General features: G+C 50.7%; 2 protein-coding genes across 2 annotated transcripts in view; one reads left to right on the top strand and one right to left on the bottom strand.

Annotated features, from left to right (window-relative positions):
* EXOC3 (exocyst complex component 3) overlaps positions 1-21376 on the top strand; it is a 169220-nt gene that overhangs the window by 108746 nt on the left and 39098 nt on the right. The window lies entirely within an intron of this gene.
* The window catches only part of AHRR (aryl hydrocarbon receptor repressor), an 86319-nt gene that overhangs the window by 21276 nt on the left and 43667 nt on the right, over positions 1-21376 (bottom strand). The window contains exon 4 of the mRNA XM_060247794.1: positions 3208-3297. Coding sequence (XP_060103777.1) covers positions 3208-3297 — 90 coding nt within the window. The remainder of the gene's footprint in view (positions 1-3207; positions 3298-21376) is intronic.

The raw sequence follows: 21376 nt of genomic DNA on the forward strand, positions 1-21376 counted from the left end.
ATGTATCCAGTAATGATACGTTAGCTGAAGACATTATCCAAATTCTTCTCTCTAACCCATCCTATGGTATTGCTGATACAGAACAAGGTATTCTGTTTAATCTTGGCAGATTCATATGCTGCTTTTCCATTCCATTAATGGGCCCCATGGCTGCTCACAACAATTTTATACTGATTCCACACTTGCAGTTGCTCCACCCCTGGGTTTCTGCTTTCCCTGACCTGAGCGATCCATTCTCCACCAGTTGCTGCACAGGTGCATTTTGATCCATGGCTCCCTCCAATTTCCCTTGCAGCTTCCTGCTCTTCTTTTTTGGAGATCTGGAAGCTGCGAGGGAAACTGGAGGGAGTTGCGGATCAAAATGTGCCTTCACAGCAACTGGTGGGGAATTATCACTTGAGCCAGGGACAGAAAAATCCTGGGGGTGGAGCTACTGCTAATGAGAAATCAGTCCTAATTTTTGAAAAACTGAACAATAAAAAGACACAATAAAAAACCCTCAGATATCAATTAATACTTCAATGTCTCTTTTCACTAAGGTTTGATGGTATCTCCTCTACAAGGTTTATTTTCAGTGAACTGAATAGCTTAGCTTTTTTCAAAGCAAACGTTTTAGTTTTAAGTTAATTTCTAAACATTAATACTTGTATCCCCCCCCCCCCAGTTGAATTTTCAATTTTAAAGCGGGCTCTAAGCCATGGAAATTTTGTGTCGTAATAAATCCATTAGTACAGCGGCTATATGATCCAGAGAGCCCTTGTAGTCAGTCAGCAGGGGCGATGGGGCTAGAAGCAAGGGGGTAGCCCATTTAGCTGCCTGCCCCTTTAAAAGGCTGACAATGAAGCATACCTTGGTCTTGTCGTTGGGGAAGTCTCTGGCACGTAATTCAATATACAGTTTGCACTGTGCCAGGAATGCAGGAAACTCTTCCACCTTCCCAGTGAACTTCTCTGGGGGAAGCACTGGCACTTGGATGGGGCAGCAACAGTGGCTTGCTGCTGGCTGTTGCAGGTGAGCCACCATTTGAGTGAGGTGCTGTACCTGAGTGAGCAAGGCTGCTAGCTGCCAAGAGTCTCCGCTTGCCTCCTCATCCATCTTGTGGAGTGAGTGTGTGTGGTGGAAGCAATCTGTCACATTCTCAGGGTGCAGGCAGGCATAGGGTGGCCATAATGTCTGAAGGCCAGCCAGGGACACCTTTGGGGGGGGGAAGGTAGGGGTGCCCGCCGGAAACAGGAAGTGACGTCACTTCCGGCGACATCACTTCCGGTGACGTCATGCCACTGCCAGAAACAGGAAGTGACGTCACTTCCGGTGACGTCATTCCCCCCCCCCCGCGCCACCTGCCGGAAACAGGAAGTGACATCACTTCCTGTGACATCATTTCCCCCGCGCCACCTGCCGGAAGCAGGAAGTGACACGCGCAGGGATGCTCCCTCCCTCACTCGCCGCCTTCCCCGCCCGCCCGCGCGGCCCACCGGCTCTCTGGCTGGCTAAACCGGGACCTCTAATGGTCCCGGTATAGCCAGCCCGGGAGGCGGGAATAGGGGGCCAGAACCGGGACTTTCCCGGGTGCCCGGGACGGTCTGGCCACCCTAGGCAAGAATCCAAAGCCAGTCCAAGGTCAAAGTCCAGGAAGTCAAGCAGGAGCCAAGTCACCAATGCAGAATCACAAACCGGAATCAGAAGTCAATGTCCAAAAGCCAAAAGGTCAGGTTTAACATGGCTTTTGCTGTAAGCTGCCCTGAGCCTGCCTCGGCAGGGAGGGCGGGGTATAAATAAAATTTTATTATTATTATTATTATTATTATTATTAGGGTGCCAAGGAAATCAAGCAGGTCAGGATCAGGAATCAGGAAGGAGTGTGGATGCAAGCCAGCGAACAGACTTGTTGCTTCCACAAGGTTACCAGGTCCTGGGTGGGAGCTATATGGGAGTCTCAATCAGCTTGCTCCCTGGGTGGCAGTGACTCTGCTAGAACTAAGGGCTGAGAGATCTGAAGCATCGGCGTGCCTCATGTCTTCACTCTGAAAGTTCTTTCCGGAGCCTGCTTTGAACTCTTGAGATGGGAGGAGTAGAGTTTGGAGGAGATTGATCGTCAACAGCTGACACTGGTGCCTGGAGAGTGATTGATGAGTCAGCTGCTGTTTGTTCAGCTGAGGAACTGGCTGGCAACTCTTGCAGGTCTGTTAACCCTTCCAGCTCCTCCTCGTCAGGGCTCATGACACGAGACAGGATGCTGGACTACATGGACCATTGGTCTGATCCAGCAAAGCTCTTCTGATGTTCTAATGAAGGTCTCAGTCTCTCTGCCCTGTTGTTGACCCTCCAGAGGAACTGGTTGGCCACTGTGTGAGACAGGATGCTGGATTAGATGGACCACTGGTCTGATCCAGCAGGGCTCTTCTGATGTTGTAATGAAGGCCTCAGCCCCTATGCCCTGTTGTTGGCCATTGTGTGAGAGAGGATGCTGGACTAGATGGACCACTGGTCTGATCCAGCAGGGCTCTTCTGATGTTGTAATGAAGGCCTCAGCCCCTATGCCCTGTTGTTGGCCATTGTGTGAGAGAGGATGCTGGACTAGATGGACCACTGGTCTGATCCAGCAAGGCTCTTCTGATGTTGTAATGAAGGCGTCAGTCCCTATGCCCTGTTGTTGGCCATCCAAAGGAACTGATTGGCCATTGTGTGAGAGAGGATGCTGGACCAGATGGACCACTGGTCTGATCCAGCAGGACTCTTCTGATGTTCTAATGAAGGTCTCAGTCTCTCTGTCCTGTTGTTGGCCATCCAGAGGAACCAGTTGACCATTGTGAGAGAGAGGATGCTGGACTAGACGGACCACTGGTCTGATCCAGCAGGGCTCTTCTGATGTTCTTACCCCCTTGGCTCCAGAGGGGGAAGGTAGATCCTGCCACACAGCAGGTTCGGTAACACTGCTTCAGCCCCAACAGCACCTCCGCAGCCTGGGATGGAACCAGCCAAGACAAAGCAACACTGGCCAAGCCCTTGGCTGAGATGACAAAACCAAGTGGGTGTCTAAAGAGCCCACTGGTTGCCTCTGGCAGCAAGGCAGAATATAGACATTTTACCGGAAGAAAATATGTTTTAGAGCAGCAAACAGGAAAAGAAATGGCAGCAGGACAAAAGACTGTAAGGCAAATGCAACACAACATGCAACAGCCCAGGAGTTTATCTCTCCAGATTTACCTGATGAAATCCTAGATAATCCACTATTGTTGGGGATGCATAGAATACCATTCCGTCAGCGCTCACCACAAGTGCAAAACCACTCAGTGTCTGGGGAAGAGAGAAAATATAAAAGAACTGATAAAAACAAAAAGGTTCAAAAAACCCATTTTCCTTTTTCACTCTAAACAACTGCATCCCCCCCCCCCCGGCCAGTTTTTTTCTTAAACATATGCTGACCATGACTAAACCACACATATTAAAATAAAGCAGGATTTCCCAGGTGGATTATGAAAATGGTAATGAATGGTAACTTGTGCTGATGCTGAGAGGGTCAGTTCAAAACTTGCAGCACAGGCAGAAACAAATGTCGAGGTGCAAGGGGAGAAGCTGTCTTGGACACGGCATGCAGAGTCAGTGTTCCCTCTAAGTTGAGTTTGCGTGAGCTAGCTCACAGATTTTTGGTCCCCAGCTCACACATTTTTGTCCTGGCTCGGGAAAAATGGCCCCAAAGCACAATAATTTATGCAGTAGCTCACAACTCTAATGCCAGTAGCTCACAAAGTAGAATTTTTGCTCACAAGATTCTGCAGCTTAGAGGGAACATTGTGCATAGTGTGTCTATTTTTTTTTCTGTCCACAGGTTAATTCAGCACGATACCTGAAGGATGCTCCTTGGGGGGAAAATCTATAGGTTTTTTCAGGTAATGACAAAGCACCAAGTATTCAGCACATCTGAAAATATAGGTAAGTCACATATGCTTCAGTAAGCAACAGGATCCATAATCTGTTCAAAGCAAGGGTCCCCACAACCTTTTTGAGCCTGTGGGTGCCTTTGGAATTGTGACACAGGGTGGCGGGTGCAGTCACAAAATGGCTGCTGTAGGAAGTGGCCACCCACCCACCCTCAAATGGAATCCAGGTACAGGGGAGAAGAGGGGTAGCTTTAAAAATGCACTGGGAAAGAGAAGCGAGAGGGAGGGCTGCTGCTAAGTCATCATTATTTTAATCTGTGCGGCCGATCAGTTCTCCAGTGACTCATCAGAAGTCATGCCAGGCAAGAGTCCCCTGTGGCCCCACCCACCTTGTGAAAACTGGGGCTTTTTAAATAGCAGGAATGCAGTTCCAGCTGGCTTGGCAGCAGGGGGTGTGGCTGCAAACAGACAGGTCTGCAAACCTGCAGGCACTGATGTGATGAATCAAAGGCTTATTAGAAACCAGAAGATGCCAGAGCAATGCAAGGGTTTCTTTGCTGGAGAGTGTGTGGCTTCATATGCAAATGAGTTCCTGCTGGGCTATTTCTACAAAGAAAGCCCTGGATCACACGGGGAGGGGTCTCCTAGTATGAGCCTGATAAACACATCTGGAGGCCGCGAGGACTTCGGGTGTTTTTACACTGACAGTTTGTGACTATCACCGCATTGGAAATTCACCTTTTACATTACCTAACGTTCTCTCAACCGTTTTGCATCGTTGCTGCCCAAAGCATCTACATTTGTTTCGGTGAGATGGGTTCTGGCGCTGCTGCTGCAATGTTTTTCTCGAAACTAGTTTTGATCCAGTCATTTCTCTACAGGCGATTCAAACTTATATTGTAGAAGTTTTCGTGCATTTTAAAAGACTCCTCCAAAAGCCACAAGGTGCAGTAATTTGCATGAGAACTGACAGCACTTGAAATTTTTACATATCATTGCTTGCCTCATCTTGTAATTTAAATTTGTATTGTTTTTGCAGTGTTGACAAGATTTCCAAGCAATCGTATACATTTAACTAAGCACTGGTATTCCGGCTGCCCTCTGATCAGAGACCCGCCCCCCCTTTCAAATTGAAATGCTTTCAGCAGGCGATATGGAACTTTGGCTACACAAAATGAGCAGAGTAAATTCACAAATGTAAAAGGAAAATAATTCGAGCAGAACGGTGGCAGGCGATTTGAAAACTCTAAAACTCTGGTTCAAACTGAATGTAAAAACACCTGATAAACCCATGAATCAGTCCCAAGACACTAGGGGCGTTTTCGCACTGACCTTAATCGGCAGCGACGCCCCTCTTCACCGCGCAGGATCTGCACGGATTTCGCACCAATTGCCGCGGAGCACCCGGAAGAGCCGGAAAGTCCCGCGGCTTTTGCGGCGCAAATGGAAACTGTTTTTTGGTGGTTTCCATTTGTGCCGCAAAAGCCACAGGACTTTCCGGCTCTTCCGGGTGCTCCGCGGCAATTGGTGCGAAATCCGCGCAGATCCTACACGGTGAAGAGGGTCGTCGCTGCCGATTAAGGTCAGTGCGAAAACGCCCTAGGAGTCCCGTGAATGGCACTTCCTGCCACGTTCTCTTTAGACAGCAGGTGTGGGAGGGTCTGATTCTGATGAAGACAACAGTGCAAGGGCAGGTTAAGACTTCTGTGCTGTTTCCCCAACCTGAAATAGCTACTTTTTGGTCCACTACTGCAAACATACAGGCACTGATGTGACTAATCAAAGGCTTATTAGAAACTAGAAGATGCCAGAACAATCCAAGGGTTTCTTTGTCGGAGAGGGAGTTGCTTCATCTCGATCCATTTCCTGGGTCTTCACTGCAGATAAAGCTTTGCTTTGAACTTCTCAAAGGGCTTTCCCACATTCTCATTTCCCTCATTTGTGAGTTCTTGTTGCTTCTGGCAGGGTGCGAGCGTGTGTGTGTGCTCCCTGCCCCTGCATGTGTTTTGCTCTCTCTAGTGGTCGATTCCATATTACACTTGTTTACGTCTAGTGTATCTCCTTGAGGATGTAAAGTGCATGTTTTTATGGCAGACATAAAGGGATGTAATATCGAATCAGCCACTAGAGGGAACACAACACCCATGGAAAAGACCCCCCCCCAGTCCTGAAGCGAGAGAGTCGGTTTGATGTAGTGGTTAAGTGTGTGGACTCTTATCTGGGAGAACCAGGTTTGATTCCCCACTCCTGCACTTGCAGCTGCTGCTGCTGGAATGGCCTTGGGTTAGCCATAGGTTTTCTTTGTAGCAGGAATTCCTTTACATATTAGGCTACACCCCCCCTGATGTAGCCAATCCTCCAAGAGCCTTGTAAGCTCTTGAAGGATTGGATACATCAGGGGTTTGTGGCTAAATATACAAAGGAGTTCCTGCTGCAAAAAAAAGCCCTGGCTATCGCAGGAGTTGTCCTTGAAAGGGCAGCTTCTGGGGGAGCTCTCTCGGCCCCACTCACCTCACATGGTGTCTGTTGTGGGGGGAGAAGATATGAGATTGTAAGCTGCTCTGAGTCTCTGATTCAGAGAGAAGGGTGGGGTATAAATCTGCAGTCTTCTTTTTCTTCAACAGGAACACACAAGCAAAGAAAATGGGGAAAGGGAAAGGTCCCCTGTGCAAGCACCAGTCGTTTCCGACTCTGGGGTGACGTTGCTTTCACAATGTTTTCATGGCAGACTTTTTACGGGGTGGTTTGCCATTGCCTTCCCCAGTCATCTACACTTTCCCCCCAGCAAACTGGGCCCTCATTTTACCGACCTCGAAAGGATGGAAGGCTGAGTCAACCTCGAGCCGGCTACCTGAAAACCCAGCTTCCACCAGGGATCAAACTCAGGTCGTGAGCAGAGCTTAGGACTTCAGTACTGCAGCTTTAACACTCTGCACCACGGGGCTCTTAAAAGAAAATGAGAATGCAAAAAAAGCTAAAAGACAACTTGACAAACCTCTATCTGTTGAATTACCAACCAACCCTTGAAGCTTTCCTCTAGGAACCAGGTTTACTGGAGGTTCTGCCACCTGGAACGGGGAGGGGGGGGGGAGGGCTTTTTTGGCTGTTACCAACCCCTAAATATAGAATACTCTCCCTCAGAAGCTGAGAATGGATGCTCCTTTAATGGTCAGGAGGGCTCTGCTTTTTCTAGAGCACCTTTGGATCAATGTATAATGGTGTTCCAGGGGGATGAGGGGTGGGAACTGATTTTTGGCCCAGCTAAAATTAGATTATTATTTTACAAGCAATTTTATAATATTTTAATAATTATGTTGTAAACCACCTCGGGGACTTTTGAAGTTGGAAACCAGTCTACAAATGATATTAAATAAATAAGTAAAATTTTATGAGAAATATTTTGGATGGGCGTTTCCCAGTTCTGTCATTTGGATTGTCTTCTTGGCTGCGGAGGCATGCATTATCAATTAACTTTGTCCATATTAATTCCTACTCCACCCCGGCCAATTTCAGCATGTCCCACCCTGATCAGATAACTCGTAATAAAGCCATCATTTGCTCAAAGTTTTCCCTTGCAGCTTTTGCACTGCCTACCCCCTTCTCTCTGGGGCATCCCTTGTAATATTGAAATTGAGATAGATTTCGCACAAGGGCTTGTTCCGACCGGAGAGCCCTTTTGATCCCAGCGCTTCTCTCCGTTTTCGCACAAGTTGCCCCGGAGCTGTGAGTTGGTGCACTGTTCTCCCACGGCAAGCAGAAACCGCTTGGAAGAGGATCCTGCTTGCTACGGAAGAGCGCCGCACCAACTCGCAGCTCTGGAGCAACTTGTGCGAAAACGGAGAGAAGCCCCGGGAGCAAAAGGGCTCTCCACCCAAAACAAGCCTTGTGTGAAATCAGTCTCAGACTTGTAAGCTCCTTTGAATAGCTGGTGTGGAAAGTGCTGTCAAGTCACAGCTAAATCATGGCAACCCCATAGAGTAGGGGAGTCAAACATGTGGCCCAGGGGCCTCAATGAGACCTCCAGAGGGCTCCTATCAGGCCTCTGAGAAACTGGCTGTCATCTGCTTCCTTCTCCCTCTCTCTTGTTTCCTTCTGCATAACAGCTTGCTTTGCAAAGCTTGCTCAATTGCACAGCAACTACAGACCAAAGCTTCTATTTTCTCCATTGGCTGAGTCTCCTCCCTTGGGGAGGAAGGTGGGGAGGCAGAGCTTGCTTTGCCAGGCTGTCTCAATCGCACAGCAGAGCTACTGAGCCAAGCCTCTCTTCCTTCTATTGGCTGAGGCTCCTCCCCCTCCTGGTCCCCCGGGGAAGGAAGGAAAAAGCCAGAGCTTCCTTTGCCCGATTCCCATGGGAGAAAAACAAAGAGAGCACATTTAAGACCAACAAGTGCTAATGTCTTAAGCAAGTTTTAAGTTTTTTGATTTTTTAAAAAAATTGTGTTTGTGTCCTTTATAAAGTTTATATCTCTGTTACCTAATCTTAAATAGGTACAAACATGGCCTGGCCCAACAAGATCTCATTTATGTCAGATCTGGCCCTCATAACAAATGAGTCCGACGCCCCTGCTGTAGGGTTTTCAAGGCGATAGATTGCCAAAGGTGGTTTGCCATTGCATGCCTCTGCATAGCAACCCTGGACTTTGTCAGAGGTCTCCTATCCACAGGGCCAGTGCGTGGGGTTCTGCTGCCTGCGGCGGAATCCTGACCCACGCCCATTCTCCCTCCCAAGTCATTTCAGTGCAAGCACAAAGCACGCAGGTGCAGGGGCGGGGCATGATGACATCACACAATGAAGTCACACGATGATGTCATCATGTGACGTTATTTCTGGGCGCGCCGAGGACGGAAGAACTCTCCCAGCCCTTGCGCACCCAGAAACAACGCGGCACCGTTCAGTCCTGGGGCGTTCTCCGAACTGAAAGGTGCTGCGTTGTTTTTGGGTGCACAGGGGATGGGAGAGTTTTTCCGGCCCCTGCGCACCCAGAAACAACAGCACTTTCAGTCCGGAGGCACTCTCCGAACTCGGACTGAAAGGTGCTACGTCGTTTCTGGGCACGCAGGGGCCGCAAGTGTTCTTCCGGCCCCTGCATGCCCAGAAACAACGCGCCCCCTCCAAGAGCCGGCGCCTGAGGCAACTGCCGAATGTTGCCTTATGGACGCGCCGGCTCTGCTCAAGCAAGTATGAATTACGGACTGCCAAGCCAGCCCTGCTTGTCTTCTGAGATCTGATGAGATGAGGCTAGCTTGGGCCATCCGGAACAGGGCAGCTGCCATTTGCTTATGCGACTTGCTAAATTGTCAGACTCTGTGCAAATCCTGTGCAAAACAGCCCATCTATCGTATTCAGCGCTTCCTAGTGCTTGCCAAGGTTGCTGACCTCCAGATGGTGGCTGGACATCTCCCAGACATGCCAGACATAAAGCAATGTCGCACTGGTTTCATATGAACACGTGAAGCTGCCTTATATTGAATTCTAGCAGGAGCTCCTTTGCATATTAGGCCACACACTCTGGAAGTAGCCAATCCTCCTGGAGCTTACAAAAAAGAGCCTTGTAAACTCTTGGAGGATTGGCTACATCACGGGTGTGTGGTCCAGGCCTGTAGCTACAGTGGGGCCTGGGAGGGGCCAGGCCTATACTTTCAACCCCCCCTTCCAACTATATGGGGGCCCCAATCTGACCCCTTTGCTCCCTGCCACTCTGAACAAGTAGCAGCATTGCTACGGTTCTTTTCATTTTTTTTCTTTCCCCTTCCCTAACACACCTTGCAGAGCAAATAGAGGGGAGAGAATCAAGAGCTCTCTGTCTCTCTGAGAGATAGGCACATAAGAAAGGGGCTGGGGGAACCAGAGCTGCTGTGACTGCCCAGGTGAAGAGGGGTTAGCTTGTGGGACTCAAGGCAGCTTACAGCTCCAAGAGCCCTGGGCTGCCAAACTGGGTGGTCCCCCAGCGCCCCACCTAGGGTGGACATAATGTCTGAAGGCCAGCCAGGGACACCTTGGGGGGGGGGGACGTAGGGGCGCGCGTGCGCGGAAACAGGAAGTGACGTCACTTCCGGTGACAGCATGCCACCGCCGGAAACAGGAAGTGACATCACTTCCTGTGACATCATTCCCCCCACGCCACCTGCCGGAATCGGGAAGTGACATCACTTCTTGTGACATCATTTCCCCCGTGCCACCTGCCGGAAGCAGGAAGTGACATCACTTCCTGTGACATCACTTCCCCCAAATGACATCATATCCCCCAAATGCCACTGCCGGAAACAGGAAGTGACATCACTTCCGGTGACGGCATGCCACCGCCGAGAACAGGAAGTGACATCATCCCCCCCACGCGCCACCTGCCGGAAACGGGAAGTGACATCACTTCCTGTGACATCACTTCCCCAAATGACATCATTTCCCCCAAACGCCACTGCCGGAAACAGGAAGTGATGTCACTTCCGGCGACGGCATGCCACCGCAGAAAACAGGAAGTGACATCACTTCCTGTGACATCATTTTCCCCCAAGCCACCTGCCGGAATCGGGAAGTGACATCACTTCCTGTGGCATCATTTCCCCCCGTGCCACCTGCTGGAAGCGGGAAGTGACATCACTTCCTGTGACATCATTCCCCCCGCGCCACCTGCCGGAAGCGGGAAGTGACATCACTTCCCCCCCCCCGCGCCACCTGCCGGAAGCGGGAAGTGACATCACTTCCTGTGACATCATTCCCCCCGCGCCACCTGCCAGAAGCAGGAAGTGACATCACTTCCTGTGCCATCACTTCCCCAAAATGACATCATTTCCCCCAGATGCCACTGCCGGAAACAGGAAGTGACTTCACTTCCGGTGACGTCACTTCCGGCGACGGCATGCCACCGCCGGAAACAGGAAGTGACTTCACTTCCTGTGACATCATTCCCCCCGCGCCACCTGCCGGAATCGGGAAGTGACATCACTTCCTGTGACATCATTTCCCCTGCGCCACCTGCCGGAATCGGGAAGTGACATCACTTCCTGTGACATCACTTCCCCCAAATGCCGCTGCCGGAAACAGGAAGTGACTTCACTTCCGGTGACGGCGTGCCACCGCCGGAAACAGGAAGTGACATCACTTCCTGTGACATCATTTCCCCCTGCGCCACCTGCCGGAAACAGGAAGTGACATCACTTCTTGTGACATCATTTCCCCCCAAGCCACCTGCCGGAATCGGGAAGTGACATCACTTCCTGTGACATAATTTCCCCCCGCGCCACCTGCTGGAAGCGGGAAGTGACATCACTTCCTGTGACATCATTCCCCCCGCGCCACCTGCCGGAAGCGGGAAGTGACGTCACTTCCCCCCCGCGCCACCTACCGGAATCGGGAAGTGACATCACTTCCTGTGACATCATTCCCCCGCGCCACCTGCCAGAAGCAGGAAGTGACATCACTTCCTGTGACATCACTTCCCTCAAATGACATCATTTCCCCCAAATGCCACTGCCGGAAACAGGAAGTGACATCACTTCCTGTGACATCATTTCCCCCACACCACCTGCCAGAAGCCGGAAGTGACATCACTTTCTGTGACATCACTTCCCCCAAATGACATCATTTCCCCCTGATGCCACTGCCGGAAACAGTAAGTGACTTCACTTCCTGTGACATCATTTCCCCCCGCGCCACCTGCCGGAATCGGGAAGTGACATCACTTCCTGTGCCATCACTTCCCCCAAATGACATCATTTTCCCCAAATGCCACTGCCGGAAACAGGAAGTGACCACTTCTGGTGACGTCACTTCCGGCGACGGCATGCCACCGCCGGAAACAGGAAGTTACATCACTTCCTGTGACATCATTTCCCCCCCGCGCGCCACCTGCCGGAAGCTGGAAGTGACATCACTTCCTGTGACATCACTTCCCCCAAATGCCATCATTTCCCCCAAATGCCGCTGCCGGAAACAGGAAGTATCTTCACTTCCGGTGACGGCGTGCCACCGCCGGAAACAGGAAGTGACATCACTTCCTGTGACATCATTCCCCCCCCGCGCCACCTGCCGGAAACGGGAAGTCACATCACTTCCTGTGACATCATATCCCCGCACCACCTGCCGGAAGCAGGAAGTGACATCACTTCCTGTGACATCACTTCCCCCAATTGACATCATTTCCCCCAAATGCCACTGCCGGAAACAGGAAGTGACATCATTTCCTGTGACATCATTTCCCCCCGCGCCACCTGCCAGAATCGGGAAGTGACATCACTTCCTGTGACATCATTTCCCCCACGCCACCTGCCGGAAGCAGGAAGTGACATCACTTCCTGTGACATCACTTCCCCCAAATGACATCATTTCCCCCAAATGCCACTGCCAGAAACACGAAGTGACTTCACTTCTGGTGACGTCACTTCCGGTGACGGCATGCCACCGCCGGAAACAGGAAGTGACATCACTTCCTGTGACATCATTCCCCCCGCGCCACCTGCCGGAATCGGGAAGTGACATCACTTCCTGTGACATCATTTCCCCTGCCGGAATCGGGAAGTGACATCATTTCCCTCGTGCCACCTGCCGGAAGCTGGAAGTGACATCACTTCCCCCAAATGCCGCTGCCGGAAACAGGAAGTGACTTCACTTCCGGTGACATCATTTCCCTCTGCGCCACCTGCCGGAAACAGGAAGTGACATCACTTCCTGTGACATCATTTCCCCCCCGCGCCACCTGCCGGAATCGGGAAGTGACATCACTTCCTGTGACATCACTTCCCCCAAATGCCGCTGCCGGAAACAGGAAGTGACTTCACTTCCGGTGACGGCGTGCCACCGCCGGAAACAGGAAGTGACATCACTTCCTGTGACATCATTTCCCCCTGCGCCACCTGCCGGAAACAGGAAGTGACATCACTTCCTGTGACATCATTTCCCCCCAAGCCACCCGTCGGAATCGGGAAGTGACATCACTTCCTGTGACATAATCTCCCCCCGCGCCACCTGCTGGAAGCGGGAAGTGACATCACTTCCTGTGACATCATTCCCCCCGCGCCACCTGCCGGAAGCGGGAAGTGACGTCACTTCCCCCGCGCCACCTACCGGAATCGGGAAGTGACATCACTTCCTGTGACATCATTCCCCCCGCGCCACCTGCCAGAAGCAGGAAGTGACATCACTTCCTGTGACATCACTTCCCTCAAATGACATCATTTCCCCCCAATGCCACTGCCGGAAACAGGAAGTGACATCACTTCCTGTGACATCATTTCCCCCACACCACCTGCCAGAAGCCGGAAGTGACATCACTTTCTGTGACATCACTTCCCCCAAATGACATCATTTCCCCCTGATGCCACTGCCGGAAACAGTAAGTGACTTCACTTCCTGTGACATCATTTCCCCCCGCGCCACCTGCCGGAATCGGGAAGTGACATCACTTCCTGTGCCATCACTTCCCCCAAATGACATCATTTTCCCCAAATGCCACTGCCGGAAACAGGAAGTGACCACTTCTGGTGACGTCACTTCCGGCGACGGCATGACACCGCCGGAAACAGGAAGTGACATCACTTCCTGTGACATCATTTCCCCCTGCGCCACCTGCCGGAGACAGGAAGTGACATCACTTCCTGTGACATCATTTCCCCCCGCGCCACCTGCCAGAATCGGGAAGTGACATCATTTCCCTCGTGCCACCTGCCGGAAGCTGGAAGTGACATCACTTCCTGTGACATCACTTCCCCCAAATGCCGCTGCCGGAAACAGGAAGTGACTTCACTTCCGGTGACGGCGTGCCACCGCCGGAAACAGGAAGTGACATCACTTCCTGTGACATCATTTCCCCCTGCGCCACCTGCCGGAAACAGGAAGTGACATCACTTCTTGTGACATCATTTCCCCCCAAGCCACCTGCCAGAATCGGGAAGTGACATCACTTCCTGTGACATAATTTCCCCCCGCGCCACCTGCTGGAAGCGGGAAGTGACATCACTTCCTGTGACATCATTCCCCCCCGCGCCACCTGCCGGAAGCGGGAAGTGACGTCACTTCCCCCCCGCGCCACCTACCGGAATCGGGAAGTGACATCACTTCCTGTGACATCATTCCCCCGCGCCACCTGCCAGAAGCAGGAAGTGACATCACTTCCTGTGACATCACTTCCCTCAAATGACATCATTTCCCCCAAATGCCACTGCCGGAAACAGGAAGTGACATCACTTCCTGTGACATCATTTCCCCCACACCACCTGCCAGAAGCCGGAAGTGACATCACTTTCTGTGACATCACTTCCCCCAAATGACATCATTTCCCCCTGATGCCACTGCCGGAAACAGTAAGTGACTTCACTTCCTGTGACATCATTTCCCCCCGCGCCACCTGCCGGAATCGGGAAGTGACATCACTTCCTGTGCCATCACTTCCCCCAAATGACATCATTTTCCCCAAATGCCACTGCCGGAAACAGGAAGTGACCACTTCTGGTGACGTCACTTCCGGCGACGGCATGCCACCGCCGGAAACAGGAAGTGACATCACTTCCTGTGACATCATTTTCCCCCCGCGCGCCACCTGCCGGAAGCTGGAAGTGACATCACTTCCCCCAAATGCCATCATTTCCCCCAAATGCCGCTGCCGGAAACAGGAAGTATCTTCACTTCCGGTGACAGCGTGCCACCGCCGGAAACAGGAAGTGACATCACTTCCTGTGACATCATTCCCCCCCCCCGCGCCACCTGCCGGAAACGGGAAGTCACATCACTTCCTGTGACATCATATCCCCGCACCACCTGCCGGAAGCAGGAAGTGACATCACTTCCTGTGACATCACTTCCCCCAATTGACATCATTTCCCCCAAATGCCACTGCCGGAAACAGGAAGTGACTTCACTTTCGTTGATGTCACTTCCGGCGACAGCATGCCACCGCCGGAAACAGGAAGTGACATCATTTCCTGTGACATCATTTCCCCCCGCGCCACCTGCCAGAATCGGGAATTGACATCACTTCCTGTGACATCATTTCCCCACGCCACCTGCCGGAAGCAGGAAGTGACATCACTTCCTGTGACATCACTTCCCCCAAATGACATCATTTCCCCCAAATGCCACTGCCAGAAACACGAAGTGACTTCACTTCTGGTGACATCACTTCCGGTGACGGCATGCCACCGCCGGAAACAGGAAGTGACATCACTTCCTGTGACATCATTCCCCCCGCGCCACCTGCTGGAATCGGGAAGTGACATCACTTCCTGTGACATCATTTCCCCTGCGCCACCTGCCGGAATCGGGAAGTGACATCATTTCCCTCGTGCCACCTGCCGGAAGCTGGAAGTGACATCACTTCCCCCAAATGCCGCTGCTGGAAACAGGAAGTGACTTCACTTCCGGTGACGGCGTGCCACCGCCGAAAACAGGAAGTGACATCACTTCCTGTGACATCATTTCCCCCTGCGCCACCTGCCGGAAACAGGAAGTGACATCACTTTCTGTGACATCATTCCCCCCCCGCGCCACCTGCCGGAATCGGGAAGTGACATCATTTCCTTCGTGCCACCTGCCGGAAGCTGGAAGTGACATCACTTCCTGTGACATCACTTCCCCCAAATGCCGCTGCCGGAAACAGGAAGTGACTTCACTTCCGGTGACGGCGTGCCACCGCCGGAAACAGGAAGTGACATCACTTCCTGTGACATCATTCCCCCCTGCGCCACCTGCCGGAAACAGGAAGTGACATCACTTCCTGTGACATCATTTCCCCCCAAGCCACCTGCCGGAATCGGGAAGTGACATCACTTCCTGTGACATAATCTCCCCCAGCGCCACCTGCTGGAAGCGGGAAGTGACATCACTTCCTGTGACATCATTCCCCCCGCGCCACCTGCCGGAAGCGGGAAGTGACGTCACTTCCCCCCGCGCCACCTACCGGAATCGGGAAGTGACATCACTTCCTGTGACATCATTCCCCCCGCGCCACCTGCCAGAAGCAGGAAGTGACATCACTTCCTGTGACATCACTTCCCTCAAATGACATCATTTCCCCCAAATGCCACTGCCGGAAACAGGAAGTGACATCACTTCCTGTGACATCATTTCCCCCACACCACCTGCCAGAAGCCGGAAGTGACATCACTTTCTGTGACATCACTTCCCCCAAATGACATCATTTCCCCCTGATGCCACTGCCAGAAACAGTAAGTGACTTCACTTCCTGTGACATCATTTCCCCCCACGCCACCTGCCGGAATCGGGAAGTGACATCACTTCCTGTGCCATCACTTCCCCCAAATGACATCATTTTCCCCAAATGCCACTGCCGGAAACAGGAAGTGACCACTTCTGGTGACGTCACTTCCGGCGACGGCATGCCACCGCCGGAAACAGGAAGTGACATCACTTCCTGTGACATCATTTCCCCCTGCGCCACCTGCCGGAGACAGGAAGTGACATCACTTCCTGTGACATCATTTTCCCCCGCGCCACCTGCCGGAATCGGGAAGTGACATCACTTCCTGTGACATCATTTCCCCCGCGCCACCTGCCGGAAGCAGGAAGTGACATCACTTCCCCCAAATGATATCATTTCCCCAAATGTCACTGCCGGAAACAGGAAGTGACGTCACTTCCGGTGATGTCACTTCCGGCGACGGTATGCCACCGCCGGATCAGGAAGTGACATCACTTCCTGTGACATTTCCCCCGCGCCACCTGCCGGAAGCAGGAACTGGCATCACTTCCTGTGACATCACTTCCCCCAAATGACATCATTTCCCCCAAATGCCACTGCCGGAAACAGGAAGTGACTTCACAGCACTTCCTGTGACGTTCCCAAAAATCCCCCAAATATCACTGCCGGAAACAATTTTGTTCTCAAATCCTGTATATACTTTATCAGTATATGGGATAAGGCACTTTCTCAACTGTGCTGCATAATGCAGCCTATTTATTTTGTCCTGTTTGCTCTGTTGGCTCTATCTGCGCCACCTTCATCACTTTCGGGGTGTGGATCCCCCAGTGGGGTGGGCTCCCGACTCCCTCCGCTGGCTGTTTCTGATAGCCCTGCGCCCCCTCTTTCATTTGATATGTGTCCCGTGCGGGTGCCACCCTCCCGCTGGGAGATGCCGCAAAATGAGCCCCCTTGAGGCTTATGGCGGCAGGGCTCAGGGGAAGCGAGCTAGACTGCTGTTCTTTTGAGGGGTTATAGAGTGTTTCGAGCCCGTCCCTGTGGCATCAGTCCCATCGTTGTGGGACCCAGGGGGGCGGCGCAGCAGCCCACCGAAGCAGCCGGTCACTCATAACACAGGTCGAGATGCAGGACAGGAACCCGGAAGTGACCGACAGAGAGCCGAGGGCCGCGCGCGCGGGCGGGGAAGGCAGCGAGGGAGGGAGGGAGCGTCCCTCCCTCACTCGCCGCCTTCCCCGCCCACGCGCGCGGCCCCCGGCTCTCTGGCTGGCTAAACCGGGACCTCTAATGGTCCCGGTATAGCCAGCCGGGGAGCCGGGAATTGGGGGCCAGAACTGGGACTTTCCCGGGAGACCGGGACGGTCTGGCCACCCTACCTCCACCCCAAACAACATAAGCTGCTGTGGGTTCCACCAAACATGAAATCCTGGCTACGGCCCTGGTGTGACCTAATATGCAAAGGAGCTCCTCCTAGAATTCCACCCCTGAATCGGACCCTCAGCCTATCAAAGTCAGTCTTGTCTACTCAGACTGGCGGTGTCTTTCCAGGGTCTCAGGCAGGTCTTTCTCATCACTTACTGCCAAATCCTTTAACTGGCGATGTCGGGGATTGAAGTTGGGACCTTCTGGGTGCTGAGCAGATGCTCAATCACTGAGCCACAGCCCCCCCAATAATAAGCAAAGCCCCTCCCCCTAATAATAACAATAATAAGTTCCACAAGGTAGCAGACAAGAGAGATCATTTCCCCTGGAGAAAATGGTTGCTTTGGAAGGCGGACTCTATGGCATTAGACCCTGCTGAGGTCCCGCCCCTCCCCAAATCCTGCCCTCCTCAAGCTCCACCCCTAAAATCTCCAAGTATTTCCCAACCCAGAGCTGGCAACCGAATGCTTGGCACCTATCAATTTGGTATTAACTTTTCAAGTAATACAGCATGATATGATCGTATGATCATAACTCTCTGAATGTGTAGCTAACTCACAGAAACTAAATGTTGTTTAGTAAAACAGTCCAGTTGGCTTCCAAAACATTTTTAAGATCAAGTGCTGGGTTTTTTTTTTTAAGTTTATAATACAGATGAGAGTTCCAAATAAAATGCTACTCTTTAATCTACGAGAATAAGTGACAGCGTGTGTTCAATGCATATGGATCCAATAAGAGGCAACGTTTCTATTCTAGGATAGCACTTCAAACGCATGAATCAGTTGGGTATTGTGAACATTTGTTTGTGGTAAAAGCAGAGGGGTTCTTTAAAAAAAATCTTCCATGGTACATGAGGAATGAAATCATTTTTTTCTCCCCCCACCCCCAGGAAAAAAAAAGCACACTTGGCTTAAAAACGTATTCCGTGTGCTTTGTCAAACATGGCGATCCAATTATATAGTCACGAAACATTGCACCTGCCACTTACCAATTAGCCCATTACAGTTCACAGTAAGTTCAATTTTTTTTTGTTTGGGGGTGGTGGTGGTGAAGCTGGATTAAAGTTCTCTCTCCCACTAAAAGAGCTGAGAAACATTCATAAAAAACGAAGTCAGATATCATTCGGAAAGCATAACTTCCCTTGGCAAGATACTTTATAATTTCCATCCCCTTTTTTTCTTTCAGCACTCTAATTGAAAACGTGCCAAAGAAGACTTCAAAGGGGGTTTGGGGGTTAAGGTCGCATTTAGTAAAAATAAAATATAATTTAAAAAGAATAATACATCCTTGCCACATTTATTTCTCTTATTAGTATTCTTTGAAATGAAGAATGGCCTGTACTGTAGTCTCCAGGGACCGAGTTACTATGGCTCCCAACGTAACAACAGTTAAGTCCCCCAGCCATGCCTGGCGTTAACATATTTTCAAGTCACGCAACTTTGGTACTACATTTTTAGAGTCTGAAAACTTGCGATTTATCTGGAACGGCTTCATTTACGAGTACATTGCTCTTTTTCTACACTTTAGGGTGGGACTGTTTTCCAAATAATTGGCTATTTTTGGCATTTGGGCATGGAACACATATCCCCTGTATTTCTTCCACAAGGACGTGCGCTTGTAAACACGATGGGAGGAAAAACAAACTAGCTAAGGTTCTCCGGTTTTTTTACGTTCTTCATAGCCATTTGGGTTAAGAAGAGGAAATCAACGTTTGTCTGCTAAGCCAAGACATAATTCCTAGTGTTATCCGGGCTAACTTCAGCACTAATTGTAATTTCTACATTTCTATCAATGTTCTGTCAAAAACCTGTACAGTCAATCAAGTGACATGGACATTCAGCTATGCCTAATTTCAGTGTTCAGCCCGAAATAGAATCACCCTTCCCAATTTTTTCTGTGGCGGCTACCTGATCTTGAAATCTCAACTGAAATTTCAACAGCTTCCAAAAGAAACTTTTAGTAAAACCAGCTATTTCGATCTACTCATCAATCGCAAAACTCGAGCTGAATTTTATAACATCATCACACTGTGCCCGACGATTTAATTAGCTCTTCCTCGAACACCCGGGACTTGCGTCGATGGGTGTATAATGAAGATGCATTATTGGACAACATGCTAAGAAAAAGAAGAATTGCAGAATTATACCCTTCCCTCTCCCTGAATCAGAGACTCAGAGAAGCTCATAATCTTCTTTACCTTCCTCCCCCACAACAGGCACCCTGTGAGGTGGGTGGGGCTGAGAGGGCTCTCACAGCAGCTGCCCTTTCAAGGACAACCTCTGCCAGAGCTATGGCTAACTCAAGGCCATTCCAACAGCTGTGAGTGGGGAATCAAACCCAGTTCTCCCAGATAAGAGACCGCACACTTAACCACTACAGCAAACTGGTTCTCTTTTAAACCCAGTCTAAATCTGCACCATGGTATCACAGGATAAAAAAAGGCCACTCAAGAACTTCTTACTTATCAGACATTGCAATTGTGGAGAAACGCCATCTTAGTCAATGTTGGTGCTTCATTGTGAGGGATCATTAAACTCCTAAGCAGGCTTTGGCCTAGCCTCCCTCCAACCCCCTCCTCCCTTCCAGAGCCAAACCAACAACTCTAGGGGGAAAGTCTCCTAGAGAGGCAGGAAGTTCTTTTGTTCTTTGTATTGGAGTTAGCAGGAAGAGAAGGCAGTTTGCAACTGGCGCTCAAGGGAGCATGTGGTGAGCATGGGGGCTCCTGCCTGTGAGGCCCCCAGGCAGTCAGACCAAGTAAGTCATCCCCAAGGCGGGGCAAGTTTAGACCAGGGACAGTAGGATGCGTTTATAACACCTTTCCTTTGTCATGCTGTTTGCTGTGCGGGTGCTGTGCTGTGCTGTGCTGACTTTTTATATGCAACTGTTTTTGTTTTGTTTTTCTTTCCCTTTCTTTTTCTCTTGTAAATAAATATTTTTTTTCTGTTTTGAATGCTGGCAGTCAAACTCTGTACCACATAGATCCCCAACCGCCTTAGACCACGCTGCTTTATAAAGGGGGCCCCGGGGAAGGGGGAAGGCATGCAGTTGGATAAGGTGCCAATCCTCCAGGGGTGCCCCAAAGAAGTGCTGAGGTCTCTGTGAAACCCAAGTACAGGGTGGCAGAGGACCTTGAGGCCTGGCCTCATAGCTGGAGAGAGGGATTGGGAGTCCTGTTCCTCTCAATCTGAACCCCTAGACTGAGCAGGTGGTGGCAGCGAGCCCAAGTGGCAGGAGGAGAAATAGCTCCCTCCAGGAGTTGGCGACTTAAGAGGGAGTTGACGGGACCGGGTCTGAAGGCGGAATCGGGCCGGTTCCGTCACAGCAATGCATAACTTAAGAGTGGCATTCACTGCACTTCGTTTTCCAACTATGCCCACTGAACTGCTGTCTAAAAGGTATGCTAATAAACCACAGGAACAATGTGCATGCAATATGCAGAACTGCAGTGGAAGATCTCTTTCACTATATAATGCTGTGGCCTTTATATTCAGACCTAAGAAGCAGATTCCTTTCTGGAATTTTAAGTTAAGTATACAACTTATCTGACAACGAAAAATTGATTTATTTTTTTTTACCGTCCGACATGAACCTCTTGGTCTCACACAAGCTATTTGCACTTTTTGCACTCGCAGCTAGAAAAGTTAGATCCAAGGTGGCCTCTAGTAATGCACCACATTGAGCTCTATAGTCCAGCACAGCTGTTATGATATTAAACGTACCAGTGATGTACTTATGAAATTTTAGAAGCGTACAGTTCTAACCTGAAGATCTGCTTTTTAACTAGGATTTTTTGAATGTAAATTTTTATACTGTAATTTTATATCGTAGTGGCCAATGGCCTCATACAATAAACCTTTTACCTACCTACCTTCCCAATTTTGGGACACACACAAGGGTTGTCAGCAGGCCTTGAATTCAGCAGGAGCT

This window comes from Heteronotia binoei, chromosome 10, assembly GCF_032191835.1.
Source record: "Heteronotia binoei isolate CCM8104 ecotype False Entrance Well chromosome 10, APGP_CSIRO_Hbin_v1, whole genome shotgun sequence".
In the NCBI taxonomy this organism is placed as follows: domain Eukaryota; kingdom Metazoa; phylum Chordata; class Lepidosauria; order Squamata; family Gekkonidae; genus Heteronotia; species Heteronotia binoei.